A 17,573-nucleotide genomic window follows, 5' to 3' on the forward strand; every position below is an offset into this window, starting at 1 on the left:
AATTCAAACTCCATCACTCCGTCTCCTTTTACACTGAGATTCAGTCTTCATTTGCTTCATAGACATCCTAAATCTTGATGGTTTTACCCAGTGCACATATAAGGTCATGCTTACCTGAAGTTGTCAGTGTTGTAGTTGACTCTGCCAAAGAAATCACAACATTCAAATTTACACGCAAAAACTTTATGACACAAAAACTGAAGGAGCCATCTTGGAAGGATCTTTGAGTAAATGCAAACTGGTTGGATTTGAGGATGTTGTTGTGTATTGTATACATACTTGTTACTTGAAAATGTTATGGTGAACTAAATTCAATACTTTCCTGCAGCTCCGGGGCAGAACTTCAGCATTATGAGCTTTACCTCAGATGGATAAAGAAAATGTTGTTTTGCTGTTACTGCATGCATTTGCTGTCCATTTGAGTTATGCAAAAATATGTCAACATCGCTGTGTCCATTATTGTAAGAAATAATGTTGCAACAAATATTTTTCTTTAATGCATGGGAAATACAAGCTTAATAACTACAAACCAGCATTTAGTCCCAAACCCCTGTACCTTGTTACATGCAACCAGATAACCAAGCATTTTAAATTTGATTGTAATGTTTGTTGAATTTATGGTTTTCCTTAAATCTTGCAGCTATAGTCATCAGACTACAAACATACGGGTTATTTGAAAGATTGTTTATATGATACTGCTTGCAGATAAGAAAAAAAGTTACTACACTTATTTCCTTTAAAGTTCTTTGCTAAATTAAAAAAGGGAATTTGACATATTTTTTTGAAACAGAAGTTGGTGTTATTTACTTATCTATTAAGAACAGACATGAGAAATTTGAAATAGTTTATCTGATTTTGCAACACATCCTCCACAAACACTTACACATACATAAAAGGCAAAGAGCAAACCACATAAAGATCAATGCACTCATCCATGTTGATCTGGTTCAAACACATTTAAACTGAGGACAGACAGGTAAGGATCATGATGTACCTCTTTTCCCACAACCATCAGCAGAACGCACAAGTGAATATGTGACACTTCAAATCTGGAAATCAATCACTTGCAGGTTAAGCTGTTGTATTTTGCCTTGTGTCACAGAAAAAAGACACTGCACTGACTTTATGACATGTGATAACTTAAAAAATTAGACAAGACAGAAAACAATCATAGGCTCAGTCAATGTGTTGTATTATATCTTAGGTGAGGATGGGTGACCTTGTGATTTTGTTGCTCACACTTTTTCCTGGGCTGTGCATTGCTCATTTGACAGGTAAGTTTAGACTAATAAAAGCAGAACTGCCTGAATTAAAGAATCAGAGAAGTTCAGTAGCTATTGATTATGATGAAATCAATTTATTACAAATTATAGAATGAAATATAATTAGTGGTTATTGAAAACTTCTATGTATCTCTCTCTCTCTCTCTCTCTCTCTCTCTCTCTCTCTCTCTCTCTCTCTCTCTATATATATATATATATATATATATATATATATATATATATATACTTTAGCATATTTAAGTATATATATATATACTTATATACAGTTCAGGATGGATCTCTAGTTGGCTGCCATCCTGGTGTCCCACCTCGCTCTCCCATCTTATAAAAGCAGAAGACAGAATCCTGAAACATTAGTGTGCTGCATGTGTAAGGGTAACTCCTAAAAGGTTTCTAATCCCCATACAATCTATTCAACATCTCTATTGTATTTTCAGCAATCAAAGTGAAGTTACTCAAGGATATGTTCCCATATCTAATGGCAACTACATATGGACTCTTGGCTTTAATGAGAGAGAAAGCTCATCTGACCTCTCTGCTTCTGGGCTTCAACACCATCAGGTCTCACTGGTTCTACTACATGGTTTTGGGGGTGGAGTGGGTCTGTGGGTAAAAAACCTACCTGCTCTTGCACAGGAAGGACGGGCCTTCTTTGCACTGGACATGCTGGGTTTTGGACACAGCAGTCGACCAACCATCGGCAGAGATCCCAAGGATGCAGAGGAGTAGTTTGTTCAAGCGCTGGAGGACTGGAGAAAAGAGGAAGGGTTGGAACATATGATTGTTCTGGGCAATGATCTTGGAGGATATGTGTCTACTGCCTATGCCCTGAAATATCTTCACAGGTGTGTGTTAGTGTGTGTGTGTGTGTGTGTGTGTGTGTGTGTGTGTGTTTGAAATTATATTTACATTTTAGCAGTACTGTATCATTCAGTGATGCTTTTAATGTCTGCTATAATGATATTTTGTAAATAATTTTGTCACAGATTGAAACACTTGGTGTTGGTGGAGCCATGGGGTTTTACAGCAAGACCAAATGTCAAGGAGCGTTGGGCTCCCATCTGGATTAAAGTATTTGGGGCAGCAATGAATCCATTTAACCCTCTTGGTCCGCTTAGGCTGGCAGGTCCGCTGGGTATGAAACAGTGTTATTATCATTAACTGAAACTAAAACTATTAAAAATCATTTTGAGTAAATAAAATAAAGCTTAAATAAAGTAAAATCTAAATATTAAATGAAAAACTAAAACTTAAATAAAACTGAGAAATTTTGCTGTGGCAACTAACTGAAAAAAAGTAAGCTGACAACCTAAAATTATTAAATTAAAACTGACATTTAAAAAAGCTAAGTAAAAATATTAAAAAACTAAACTAATAAAAATGAAAAAGCACATAACAAGATTACTAACTGTTTTAAAATATTAATAAATAATATAAATAATACTGAAATAACACTGGTCTGAAAATTAAACACACCTGTAGTCTGTACAAGTATGAATTATGCTTATGTTTTGTTCCTTTGACAAGAAAATTGGAATGAATCACACTGCGAGATACAAATTCACATTGTGAGAAATAAGGATGCAGTTAGGAGAAGTCGCAACTAAAGCGAGATGTAAGGTTATCACAAAAAAATGTATCCTGATTTGGAAATCCTCCGTAGTATGGCGACTGATCTTTCTTTACAAATTTATCTCTCTTTCAGGTCCTTTGTTTTTGCGAGTAGATTTTAAGCAGAAATGTGATTACGTATTTGCCGAAGACACGGTGTCTGATTACCATGTGAATGCACAAACGGCCAGGTAAACCACCCGGCAGAATAGAAACTTTCTAACCTAACAGACTGATAAAAAAGCCAACAAATTTGTCTTGTGATTGGGCAGCGGTGAGACAGCGTTTAAAAACATGACAGTCCCATACGCATGGCCTCAGCACCCATGATGGACTGGAGATGATCAGTCCCTGTCTTCCCATGACCTTCATCTACGGATCACGTTCCAGAATCGATGGCCAATCATGAAGAGACATTCAAGAAATGAGACCTCACACACAGAAATCACAGTAAGTTTTATTTCAGTGATCACACTGTTTTCTCCTTTAAAACTCCTCACAATCACTTTTTTTCTTTCTAATTCCTTCAAGGTCTCTACGTATTTGCAGACCAATCTGAGGACTTCAACCAGGCTGTGCTTAAGATATGCAATAACATCAGGCACATAATCAGTGGGGAGGAATATAATCAATGAATGAGAGACAGAGAAAAATAATCAATGAATGAGAGAGAGAGAGAGAAATTAACAAAAACATTGCATGATGGAGAAAGGATATGAGCCCAAGTCATGTGTAAATAACAGGAGGATTAGATGAAGGTGTGAAATGAGAGACAGAGGAAGCAGAGGTGGAAAATAAAAAGGAAAAAATATGAAAACTAGCTCAATCATTTATCTCTTTCTGCAAGCGTGCTTTACAAAATTAATATATACGTAGACAAATATGTAGGCCATTCATGATGAATTTAATGCATCTGTTATATGACAATGACAAAGTGATTTATTTTATTTAAGAAAATCTTTAGTACTTCTGAATAATTCAGTATATTAAGCAAGCAAATGTAAGAATTGTAAAATTAAACGGCTTTGCTTTTGTATGCTGCCCCCTGGTTGACTTCCAATCCGCAAGAACAAGATTATGTAAAATAAATCACAATATTTATTCAAATAGTTCACACAATAATTCAAACTCCATCACTCCGTCTCCTTTCACACTGAGATTCAGTCTTCATTTGCTTCATAGACATCCTAAATCTTGATGTTTTTACCCAGTGCACATATAAGGTCATGCTTACCTGAAGTTGTCAGTGTTGTAGTTGACTCCTCTGCCAAAGAAATCACAACATTCAGATTTACACGCAAAAACTTTATGACACAAAAACTGAAGGAGCCATCTTGGAAGGATCTTTGAGTAAATGCAAACTGGTTGGATTTGAGGATGTTGTTGTGTATTGTATACATACTTGTTACTTGAAAATGTTATGGTGAACTAAATTCAATACTTTCCTGCAGCTCCGGGGTGGAACTTCAGCATTATGCGCTTTAGCTCAGATGGATAAAGAAAATGATTGTTTTGTTGTTACTGCATTTGCTGTCCACTTGAGTTATGTTTTATGTAAATTTAGATTGCACTTAGAGCAAAAATATGTCAACATCGCTGTGTCCATTATTGTAAGAAATAATGTTGCAACAAATATTTTTCTTTAATGCATGGGAAATACAAGCTTAATAACTACAAACCAGCATTTAGTCCCAAACCCCTGTACCTTGTTACATGCAACCAGATAACCCAGCTTTTTAAATTTGATTGTAATGTTTAATTTATGGTTTTCCTTAAATCTTGCAGCAATATTCATCAAACAGACTACAAACATACGGGTTATTTGAAAGATTCTTTATATGATACTGCTTGCAGATAAGAAAAAAAAGTTACTTCACTTATTTCCTTTAAAGTTCTTTGCTAAATTAAAAAAGGGAATTTGACAATTTTTTGAAACAGAAGTGGGTGTTATTTACTCATCTATTAAGAACAGACGTGAGAAATTTGAAATAGTTTATCTGATTTTGCAACACATCCTCCACAAACACTTACACATACATAAAAGGGCAAAGAGCAAACCATATAAAGCTCAATGCACTCATCCATTGTTGATCTGGTTCCAACACATCTACACTGAAGACAGACAGGTAAGGATCATGATGTCTCTCTTTTCCCACAACCATCAGCAGAACACACAAGTGAATATGTGACACTTCAAATCTGGAAATCAATCACTTGCAGGTTAAGCTGTTGTATTTTGCCTGGTGTCACAGCAAAAAGACACTGCACTGACTTTATGACATGTGATGACTTAAAAAATTAGACAAGACAGAAAACAATCATAGGCTCAGTCATTGTGTTGTATTATATCTTAGGTGAGGATGGGTGACCTTGTGATTTTGTTTCTCACACTTTTTCCTGGGCTGTGCATTGCTCATTTGACAGGTAAGTTTAGACTAATAGAAGTAAAAATGCCTGAATTTAAGAATTAGAGACGTTCAGTAGCTATTGATTGTAATGAAATCAATTTATTTCAAATTATAGACTGAAATATAATTAGTGGTTATTGAAAACTTCTATGTATCTCTCTCTCTCTCTCTCTCTCTCTCTCTCTCTCTCTCTCTCTACATATATATATTTTAGCATATTACAGTATATATATATATATATATATATATATATATATATATATATATATATATATATATATTATATATATTTATATTTATTTATGTTGAACAGGGAATCTTGCTGTTGGTGCTCCAGCTGTCCAGTCTTCCACATACGATTCTTTAGGAGCTGCTAAAAATGCTGTTGATGGCAATAGTGACTCAAATTACATGCGCGGGTCCTGCACTCACACTGCAGGGTACAATTCGTGGTGGAGAGTTGACTTGAGGAAACCACACAAGGTAACCAGGGTTAGAATCACTAATCGAGGAGACTGTTGTGCAGAGAGGATAGCTGGTGCTCAGATCCGTATCGGCAACAGCCTGGCATATAATGGCAACAGAAATCAGCTGTAAGTGTTGCCTTGCATTCTCGCTCTCTACTTACACAAATGTTTAGAAAATTAATAAAGAATAAATAAGATTAAATTACTTTTAATAAATTCTTTGAATACAATCTTGACTTTGTCAGAAAAGTATTTCATTTGCTACATGCCTTTTTGATTGCTATGTCACTCTCTATTTTTCTTTCTCTGTGTTTATCAGGGTTACAATTATTAGGTCCATCCCATCTGGAGGCACAAAAACATTTGATTTTAGTCCTGTTAAGGGGAGATATGTCAACATTTATCTACCTGGGGCCAATAAATACCTCACTCTGTGTGAAGTCCAGGTGTTTGAGGGTGAGATAAAAAGAGAGAGAAAGTGGTTTGTTTGTTTGTGCACATGTGTACTGTATGTGTCAATATTAAAAAAAAAAAGATATACTCAAATCAATACCAAAATAATAACATAAACATCAACTTACACCTCAGTCCACCCATCCCTGAAGCAAAATAAAAAGAAAAAAAAAGCTATATTCTAAGCTATACTAATATTCTAAGCTATACTTCTACTTTTTAACTGCATATTTTATCCTTAAGAGCTGTTTCAATGCAACTTAAAGTAAAAGTTTTTAAAATGCCTTGAGAAATTGTGCTGTAAGTGAAAAATGTTACACTATGTTGCATCACTAAACATGTTTTTACATGGGGCCGGTTGGATAAACTGCCTAGACTAGTCTTAAAAATGTTGTCATCTAATTTGTTTTCTTCTGGTTAAAACCTTTTATAGTCAATTGCAAAACAGTAGATTGAACCAATTTGAATCATAAAAGTAAAACTTATTAGCTCTTGGCTAACTGCTGGTTGGTCAAACTCGTTCTTAAGACTAAGACTAATACTTAATGGCTATGTTTATGCAACTGACCAATGGTTTTAAGTAACTGGTGATTAAGAATAACTGTTATCCTTTATACTTTTGTTAGTTGTTGCAGAATAATACCCTAAACACTCTTTATTTATCTTTGCCTTCTACATGAATAATAAAGAATGGCTAAAGCATTGTATGTTGTTTTTCATGTCTATGAGTCAAAACAGCCCATTTGGAAGTTTACAATGAAGACGAGGTATAGTGATTCATGTGAAATGTACTTATGTAGCCGATTTGTGAGATTGACAGTAGGGCTGCAACCAACGATAATTTTGACAATCGATTAGCTGGCTGATTATTTTTTTCGATTAATCTGATAAAAAGCGTCTTTTTTTAATTGACAAAACAGACTATTCCACATTCTGCCCAATGCTGTCCTTCAAACAAACGTGGCAACGGAACGCTATGAAAACATACTTTATGGTGAATACATCTCTGTGCTATACATTATATGTAAAAGAGTTAAAAAGCACAGTTTAAACAGACAAATGGACAAAGGACAGTTTAATTCCCTATAAAAATGGAAATGATGAAGATAGTAAAGAAAAACAAACTCAGTGTTAACAGATTAGTTACTATAATAAAATAGCCTACTTGAATTACATGTTGACTTTTAAACATAAATTTAACGTCCAATAACAGATATATCAGCAAAATTATTATTGTTTGCGCTGAATATAAATTGTCTCCCTCTTTACTGCGCTCTGTTTAACGCGCACGCGCTGTTCAGTGAAGTCTGAAGTTCAACGCACTGTCAGGATGAGAGTTACATATTATTAGGACCTTAAAGTTACATGTTAGTATTTTAAAAGTACATTTTAGTAACTAAAGTGTACATATTGAAAGTGTAACGCCCACAGCGACAGCTTTGTAGCTCTTTTTCTTAGTGTACATACCTTTCTAATATGTCACACACTTTTTTAAACATAATCATTTGTACTTAGCCAATTTAGAACATGTAGAAATAAAAAGCTCTAAATTATAATTAAATATTACGATTTCTTGTTATATCTATTGACAGTTTTTAAGTATTGATTCCAAAGCAGAAAAACCTAACAAGTAACTTTATGATAGTGCACTAAATTTATGATAGTGCAAAGACTGGCATATAAACACTTCATAAGGTTCTGATATATATATATATATATATATATATATATATTATATTATTTTTTTTTTTTTTTTTTTTTTTTTTTTCTCCAGTTTTATTTACTTGGTTATTATTTTTTATTTTGTTGTCAAGTTTAATAACGTGTTATGTGATTTATGCTTAAAATACCCATTGGTTGTTTCTGTTGTCAAAAACGGGGATATATTCAGCCTCTGAAAGGCACAACAGCTGATATGGCTTTGTTTGGAGAAAAATTTTTGCTGGCGAAATTGAACAGAACAGACAATACTGACAATATTGTGTCAAAAATATTAACTTATTAAAATGTTGTATAAAATCAATATCACGTCACGTTTTCACATTCAGAAAAAAAGCACTCTTGCTAAACTAGTCTATATCATATATGTAAATATAAGACAAAAACTGACTTTTTTTTTTACCCTCACATAGGTCTATTTAATTTTAGGGACATGTGCATTCCGATAGGCAACATCACACAGTCACGTCGTCGTCTTACAGCATTGCTGTTCGTGAAAAACTGAACCCTGGGGCAGTGCGTGTTAGGCTAAATGAGTTATGGTTAACATGCAAATTTCCCATAATTGGTTGCCCCAAGGATGCAGAGGAGCCGTTTGTTCAAGCGCTGCAGGACTGGAGAAAAGAGGAAGGGTTGGAACATATGATTGCTCTGGGCAATGATCTTGGAGGATATGTGTCTACCGCCTATGCCCTGAAATATCTTCACAGGTCTGTGTGTGTGTGTGTGTGTGTGTGTGTGTGTGTGTGTGCGTTTGGAATTATAATTACATTTTAGCAATACTGTATCATTCAATTATGTTTTTAATGTCTGCTATAATGATATTTTGTAAATAATTTTGTCACAGATTGAAACACTTGGTGTTGGTGGAGCCATGGGGTTTTACAGCAAGACCAAATGTCAAGGAGCGTTGGGTTCCCATCTGGATTAAAGTATTTGGGGCAGCAATAAATCCATTTAACCCTCTTGGTCCGCTTAGGCTGGCAGGTCCGCTGGGTATGAAACAGTGTTATTATCATTAACTGAAACAAAAACTATTAAAAGTCATTTTGAGTAAATAAAATAAAGCTTCAATAAAGTAAAATATAAATATTAAATGAAAAACTACAACTTACAACTGAGAAATTTTGCTGTGGCAACTAACTAAAAAAAAGTAAGTTGACAACCTAAAATTACTGAAATTAAAACTGACATTTAAAAAAGGTAAACTAATAAAAATGAAAAAGCACATAACAAGATTACTAACTGTTTTAAAATTAAATGAAAATATAAAAAATTCAATAAATAATATAAATAATACTGAAATAACACTGGTCTGAAAATTAAACACGCCTTTAGTCTGTACAAGTATGAATTATGTTTTTACATTTAAAAAGAAAAATGGAATGAAGTACACTGCGAGATACAAATTCACATTGTGAGAAATAAGGATGCAGTTAGGAGAAGTCGCAACTAAAGCGAGATGTAAGGTTATCACAAGAAATTTTATCCTGATTTGGAAATCTTCCGTAGTATGGGCGACCTGATCTTTCTTTACAAATTTATCTCTCTTTCAGGTCCTTTGTTGCTACAGCTCGAGTAGATTTTAAGCAGAAATATGCTTCTGTATTTGCTGAGTTCACGGTGTCTGATTACCATGTGAATGCACAAACGGGCCAGGTAAACCACCCGGCAGAATAGAAACTTTCTAACCTAACAGACAGAGAAAAAAAAAAACAAAAAAGCCAACAAATTTGTCTTGTGATTGGGGGCAGCGGTGAGACAGCGTTTTTTAAAAACATGACAGTCCCATACGCATGGCCTCAGCACCCATGATGGACTGGAGATGATCAGTCCCCTGTCTTCCCATGACCTTCATCTACGGATCACGTTCCAGAATCGATGGCCAATCATGAAGAGACATTCAAGAAATGAGACCCAGCTCACACACAGAAATCACAGTAAGTTTTATTTCAGTGATCACATTGTTTTCCCCTTTAAAACTCCTCACAATCACTTTTTTCTTTCTAATTCCTTCAAGGTCTCTACGTATTCGCGGACCAATCTGAGGACTTCAACCAGGCTGTGCTTAAGATATGCAATAACATCAGGCACATAATCAATGGGGAGGAATATAATCAATGAATGAGAGAGAGAAAAATAATCAATGAAAGAGAGAGAGAGAGAGAGAAATGAACAAAAACATTGCATGATGGAGAAAGGATATGAGCCCAAGTCATGTGTAAATAACAGGAGGATTAGATGAAGGTGTGAAATGAGAGACAGAGGAAGAGGAGGTGGAAAATATAAGGGAAAAAATATGAAAACTATCTCAATCATTTATCTCTTTCTGCAAGCGTGCTTTACAAAATTAATATATACGTAGACAAATATTGTAGGCCACTCATGATGAACTTAATGCATCTGTTATATGACAATGACAAAGTGATTTATTTTATTTAAGAAAATCTTTAGTACTTCTGAATAATTCAGTATATTAAGCAAGCAAATGTAAGAATTGTAAAATTAAACGGCTTTGCTTTTGTATGCTGCCCCCTGGTTGACTTCCAATCCACAAGAACAAGATTATGTAAAATAAATTACAATATTTATTCAAATAGTTCACACAATAATTCAAACTCCATCACTCCGTCTCCTTTTACACTGAGATTCAGTCTTCATTTGCTTCACAGACATCCTAAATCTTGATGTTTTTACCCAGTGGACGTATAAGGTCATGCTTACCTGAAGTTGTCAGTGTTGTAGTTGACTCCTCTGCCAAAGAAATCACAACATTCAGATTTACACGCAAAAACTTTATGACACAAAAACTGAAGGAGCCATCTTGGAAGGATCTTTGAGTAAATGCAAACTGGTTGGATTTGAGGATGTTGTTGTGTATTGTATACATACTTGTTACTTGAAAATGTTATGGTGAACTAAATTCAATTCTTTCCTGCAGCTCCGGGGTAGAACTTCAGCATTATGAGCTTTAGCTCAGAAGGATAAAGAAAATGATTGTTTTGCTGTTACTGCATTTGCTGTCCACTTGAGTTATGCAAAAATATGTCAACATCGCTGTGTCCATTATTGTAAGAAATAATGTTGCAACGAATATTTTCCTTTAATGCATGGGAAATACAAGCTTAATAACTACAAACCAGCATTTAGTCCCAAACCCCTGTACCTTGTTACATGCAACCAGATAACCCAACTTTTTAAATTTGATTGTAATGTTTAATTTATGGTTTTCCTTAAATCTTGCAGCAATATTCATCAAACAGACTACAAACATACGGGTTATTTGAAAGATTGTTTATATGACACTGCTTGCAGATAAGAAAAAAGGTTACTTCACTTATTTCCTTTAAAGTTCCTTGCTAAATTAAAAAAGGGAATTTGACAATTTTTTGAAACAGAAGTGGGCATTATTTACTTATCTATAAAGAACAGACCTGAGAAATTTGAAATAGTTTATCTGATTTTGCAACACATCCTCCACAAACACTTACACATACATAAAAGGGCATTGAGCAAACCACATAAAGATCATTGCACTCATCCATGTTGATCTGGTTCAAACACATCTACACTGAAGACAGACAGGTAAGGATCATGACGTCTCTCTTTTCCCACAACCATCAGCAGAACGCACAAGTGAATATGTGACACTTCAAATCTGGAAATCAATCACTTGCAGGTTAAGCTGTTGTATTTTGCCTGGTGTCACAGAAAAAGGAAATTGCACTGACTTTATGACATGTGATGACTTAAAAAATTAGACAAGACAGAAAACAATCCTTGGCTCAGTCAATGTGTTGTATTATATCTTAGGTGAGGATGGGTGACCTTGTGATTTTGTTGCTCACACTTTTTCCTGGGCTGTGCATTGCTCATTTGACAGGTAAGTTTACACTAATAAAAGTAAAAATGCCTGAATTTAAGAATTAGGGACGTTGAGTAGCTATTGATTATGATGAAATTAATTTATTTCAAATTATAGACTGAAATTTAATTAGTGGTTATCTCTCTCTCTCTACATATATGTACTTCAGCATATTAAAGTAAATATATATATATATGCATATATTTATGTTGAACAGAGAATCTTGCTGTTGGAGCTCCAGCTGTCCAGTCTTCTACATACAATTATTTAGGAGCTGCTAAAAATGCTGTTGATGGCAATAGTGACTCAAATTACATGCGCGGGTCCTGCACTCACACTGCAGGGGACAATCCGTGGTGGAGAGTTGACTTGAGGAAACCACACAAGGTAACCAGGGTTATTATCACTAATCGAGGAGACTGTTGTGCAGAGAGGATAGCTGGTGCTCAGATCCGTATCGGCAACAGCCTGGCATATAATGGCAACAGAAATTGGCTGTAAGTGTTGTCTTGCATTCTCGCTCTCTACTTACACAAATGTTTAGAAAATTAATAAAGAATAAATAAGACCAAATTACTTTTAATAAATTCTTTGAATACAATCTTGACTTTGTCAGAAAAGTATTTCATTTGCTACATGCCTTTTTGATTGCAGTGTCACTCTCTATTTCTCTTTCTCTGTGTGTGTATCAGGGTTACAACTATTAGGGCCATCCCATCTGGAGGCACACAAACATTTGATTTTAGTCCTGTTAAGGGGAGATATGTCAACATTTATCTACCTGGGACCAATAAATACCTCACTCTGTGTGAAGTCCAGGTGTTTGAGGGTGAGATAAAAAGAGAGAGAAAGTGGTTTGTTTGTTTGTGCACATGTGTACTGTATGTGTCAATATTAATGATGCCTTGATGTTCTGATTTCATTGGCAGATTAAGTGCAGCAAGATGAAGTTACACCTCAGTCCACCCATCCCTGAAGCAAAATAAAAAGAAAAAAAAAAGCTATATTCTAAGCTATACTAATATTCTAAGCTATACTTCTACTTTTTAACTGCATATTTTATCCTTAAGAGCTGTTTCAATGCAACTTAAAGAAAAAGTTTTTAAAATGCCTTGAGAAATTGTGCTGTAAGTGAAAAATGTTACACTATGTTGCATCACTAAACATGTTTTTACATGGGGCCGGTTGGATAAACTGCCTAGACTAGTCTTAAAAAATTTGTCATCTAATTAGTTTTCTTCTGGTCAAAACCTTTTATAGTCAATTGCAAAACAGTAGATTGGCCAAATTTGAATCATAAAAGTAAAACTTATTAGCTCTTGGCTAACTGCTGGTTGGTCAAACTCGTTCTTAAGACTAAGACTAAGTCTTAATGGCTATGTTTATGCAACTGACCAATGGTTTTAAGTAACTGGTGATTTAGAATAACTGTTATCCTTTATACTTTTGTTAGTTGTTGCAGAATAATACCCTAAACACTCTTTATTTATCTTTGCTTTCTACATAAATAATAAAGAATGGCTAAAGCATTGTATGTTGTTTTTCATGTCTATGAGTCAAAACAGCCCATTTGGAAGTTTACAATGAAGACGAGGTATAGTGATTTGTCTGAAATGTACTTATGTAGCCGATTTGTGAGATTGACAGTAGGGCTGCAACTAACGATAATTTTGACAATCGATTAGCTGGCTGATTATTTTTCATGTCCTTCAAACAAACGTGGCAACTGAATGCTATGAAAACATACTTTATGGTGAATACATCTCTGTGCTATACATTATGTGTAAAAGAGTTAAAAAGTACAGTTTAAACAGACAAATGGACAAAGGACAGTTTAATTCCCTATAAAAATGGAAATGGTGAAGATAGTAAAGAAAAACAAACTCAGTGTTAACAGATTAGTTACTATAATAAAATAGCCTACTTGAATTACATGTTGACTTTTAAACCTAAATTTAACGTCGAATAACAGATATATCAGCAAAATTAATATTATTTGCGCTGAATAAAAATTGTCTCCCTCTTTACTGCGTTCTGTTTAACGCGCACGCGCTGTTCAGTGAAGTCTGAAGTTCAACGCACTCTCAGGATGAGAGTTACATATTATTAGTACCTTAAAGTTACATGTTAGTATTTTAAAAGTACATTTTAGTAACTAAAGTGTACATATTGAAAGTGTAACGCCCACAGCGACAGCTTTGTAGCTCTTTTTCTTAGTGTACCTTTCTAATATGTCGCACACTTTTTTAAACATAATCATTTGTACTTAGCCTGTTTAGAACATGTAGAAATAAAAAGCTCTAAATTATAATTAAATATTACAATTTCTTGTTATATCTATTGACAGTTTGTAAGTATTGATTCCAAAGCAGAAAAACCTAACAAGTAACTTTATGATAGTGCACTAAATTTATGATAGTGCATAGACTGGCATATGAACACTTCATAAGGTTCTGTTTTTTTTTTCTTCTTCTTCTTCTCCAGTTTTATTTACTTGGTTATTATTTTTTATTTTGTTGTCAAGTTTAATAACGTGTTATGTGATTTATGCTTAAAATACCCATTGGTTGTTTCTGTTGTCAAAAACGGGGATATATTCAGCCTCTGAAAGGCACAACAGCTGTGCTATGGCTTTGTTTGGAGAAACATTTTTTTATTGGCGAAATTGAGCAGAACAGACAATACTGACAATATTGTGTCAAAAATATTAACTTATTAAAATGTTGTATAAAATCAATATCACGTCACGTTTTCACATTCAGAAAAAAAACTAGCCTATATGTAAAACTAGCCTATATCATATATGTAAATATAAGACAAAAAATGGCTTCTTTTTTTTTTTACCCTCACATAGGTCTATTTAATTTTAGGGACATGTGCATTCCAATAGGCAACATCACACAGTCACGTCGTCGTCTTGCAGCATTGCTGTTCGTGAAAAACTGAACCCTGGGGCAGGGCGTGTTAAATGGGTTGTTTAACGTGCTATTTTCCCATAATTGGTTGCCCCAAATTAACGTAATCGACATTCCTAATTTATTGTCATGTGTCTTATACAGCAAACATGGAATATAGACAGTTGTAAAATAATAGCTAACTTGTGTTTTGATCTACTGCAGTCCAGTGCAAGATGGAACGGTCTCTGAGAATATATTTAGGATGCTACAACTTTTAGCAATGTTTGTGTATTTCACTGTTTAAGTGAAACAATACCGCTTGTACAGAAAAATAAACGTTGCAGTTATTTTCTTCAACTGAAACATGTTCAGTTTAGTTTAGAACTCATTTGATGAAAAAGAAGTGTTATTTGCCAACTTGCTTAACAGAAGTGAGTAATCTGAAATAGTTTATCTGATTTTGCAACACATCCTCTAAATGTACAAACACTTACAGAACACAGAAGATACCAGAAGATAGATAGATATGAAGTCACCGTGTTCAGACTTCGGTATGTTACATATGACACTGAAGCTTCAAAGCGCGTATGGAATAAGCAGTGCAATTTCTTACGAAGCTCTGTGCCGGTGTTCTGAAATATTTAGTGTCTCCGTGGCACTGGGCGGAGCTTACATGAATATTCATGAGTTTCCTGTTCGGAGTTAAATCGCCACCAAAAATATTAGTGCTCTTCGGATCACAGAAAATGTTTTCGGTAACAATTTCATTTTAGCTTCGATCTACTTTAAGCGTTTTTTAAACCTGTTCATTTAGATTGTTCATTCAATTTGTAGATTGTGTCCTTATGTTTGGTTTAATAATTACAGCAGCTGATTTGCCAAAGTGTCGTGAGGAGCATAGGCTATGTGCTCTGTCTAACTAATGAGCCAATAAGTATTTTAAGTAATTTTGGTTGTGTACTAATGTTTTACTTTGAGAGTCTGTAAAACTGTTGATAACTGGTATGCATCTTTGGTGCCATAAAAAAGTTTACGTTCTGTGTCATTGTTTGTTTAGTTGGTAGCCTATACATAACTTCAACCAGACTTTAATATTAAATAACTGTTACTATTAATGTCATTCTTTTTAATTAATTTATTAATGGTGAAATTAGAACCATGCTATAATTTCAGAATGTTTTAGTCCTATCACTCTTAAGAAAAATGCTTTGAAAATGCTATATAGGACCTTAATGGCTTAATGGTGTTAATGATAGTTTCTCATTAATATTAGTATATTAATATAATTAACATTAGTATTATTTGTGTGTGTGTGTGTGTGTGTGTGTGTGTGTGTGTATATATATATATATATATATATATATAAAAAAAAATAACATATATCGATTCTATATATTTATTAAAAGCGTCAATTTTATCATGGTGAATAAGCCGAGGGTGATGATTGCTTCACGACCAATTTGAAAGTTCTTTGCGACTCCCACTGGGGGAGAAATGCGACAATCGTATCCAAATATCGGAGACGGTGGACAGGCGGCGATGGTGGCTTGCAGTGTGAACGTAGCCAAAAGTGTAAAGTATTTCATATGTACAGTACCATTCAAAAGGTTGGAGTCGAAAAGATTTTTGTAAATGTCTTAAATCATATCATCACCATTATGTATTATTACTAGTTTTACGTGGTCTGTCATGTCTGTTTCTGTCAGTATATCAGCACGTCTTATCCATTGACATGATAAATAAAACCATTATAGGGAGAATTGGAGTCACTCTGATCTTCAGGTACCACAGGACACGTGATTGGAATAAGGTGGGTGTGTGTTGTGTTTGTGGAAGAGTTCTGTACAGCAGTGAACCTTTGACTGACTGCTGTGTGTACTCTGTCTTGCATGTGCACAGGGAAAGAAGCTGGTCAGTGTGATGTTCAGACTGCACATTCAGTTCATCACTCTGAAAAGGCTTATGAGGAATGAACACACTTGTGTATGTGTTTCTGTTCCTTCAGATGATGGCTGGTTTGTGAGCTACAGCATGTGGCCTTGTGAGCACGCTGACACTGAAAATTGAAAACATGTCCTGACACTCTTAGCTGGGAAGACATCACACAGAGACAGCTTTGAGATTCTTACCAGCTTTCTCCGGAATCTGACAACCAATAAGCAGGGTTTTACTCTGCAGTGGTGTGTGAAAGAGAGACTGTTTCTGCCATGAAGTCTCAGTCAAATTGAAATGACGCTGGCCTTTGAGATGTCCATCATCTTTAATAATACCAAATTACTGGCCCCTGCTGGAGCCTCCCAGCCACTTCTCACTACACTCAGACGACGGTAAGTGTGTATAATAAACAAAGGAGACATCTATACAAAAAAGTTTTCTAGTCCAAACAATCATTCTTTTTAGCTTACAAGCACATTAATATCGTTTGGTCATGATTTTAGGCATGCCGATGTTGAGGATGTAACGGAGAGCGTGTACTTGGTGGGCAGTTGTCAGCTTCTCTTTACGGCTCTCATACTAAACCCCAAATTGAGCATCCACTACACAGCTGTCAACAAAAGCCAAGAACAACTGTTTCAGCGGGACCTGGTTGTTGCAAAACAAGCAGTGGGTATGAGAGATTTGGGCAAGCTAGCATACACACGTGCGTGTGAACAGTCCCAAAAGTTACAAACATCTCGGTCAAATCAAAGGTTAATTTATATGTAAACTGAGACTTCTTGAAACTGTTTTCTTCTTGAAACTGCACAATTTTTTTGTGACGTTTGTTTTTTTATATATATATCTATATATATATATATATATATATATATATATAACCTGGATATATTATATTTTTTTTTTTTTTTTTTTTTTTTTTTGGAGCAGGACTA

General features: G+C 34.7%; 1 protein-coding gene and 1 pseudogene across 1 annotated transcript; both read left to right on the top strand.

The window, feature by feature from the left end:
- Positions 1–1,555: 1,555 nt before the first annotated feature.
- On the top strand, positions 1,556–8,963 carry LOC122148857 (annotated as a pseudogene).
- Positions 8,964–11,389: 2,426 nt separating this feature from the next.
- Positions 11,390–13,335, top strand: LOC109073156 (fucolectin-like). Its single transcript, XM_042777161.1, has 5 exons — positions 11,390–11,526; positions 11,755–11,824; positions 12,024–12,303; positions 12,499–12,635; positions 12,736–13,335. The coding sequence occupies exons 1-5, from the start codon at positions 11,485–11,487 to the stop codon at positions 12,738–12,740; spliced, it is 534 nt and encodes a 177-aa protein (XP_042633095.1). The 5' UTR covers positions 11,390–11,484; the 3' UTR covers positions 12,741–13,335.
- Positions 13,336–17,573: the final 4,238 nt, after the last annotated feature.

Source organism: Cyprinus carpio, chromosome A19 (assembly GCF_018340385.1).
Source record: "Cyprinus carpio isolate SPL01 chromosome A19, ASM1834038v1, whole genome shotgun sequence".
Classification (NCBI taxonomy): Eukaryota; Metazoa; Chordata; class Actinopteri; order Cypriniformes; family Cyprinidae; genus Cyprinus; species Cyprinus carpio.

Coding starts and splice junctions, on each gene's coding strand:
- LOC109073156 (XM_042777161.1), top strand. CDS start 11,485: ATGTTGATCTGGTTCAAACACATCTACACTGAAGACAGACAG. Junction 11,527..11,754: donor TCTACACTGAAGACAGACAG/GTAAGGATCATG, acceptor ATTATATCTTAG/GTGAGGATGGGTGACCTTGT. Junction 12,304..12,498: donor AATGGCAACAGAAATTGGCT/GTAAGTGTTGTC, acceptor TGTGTGTATCAG/GGTTACAACTATTAGGGCCA.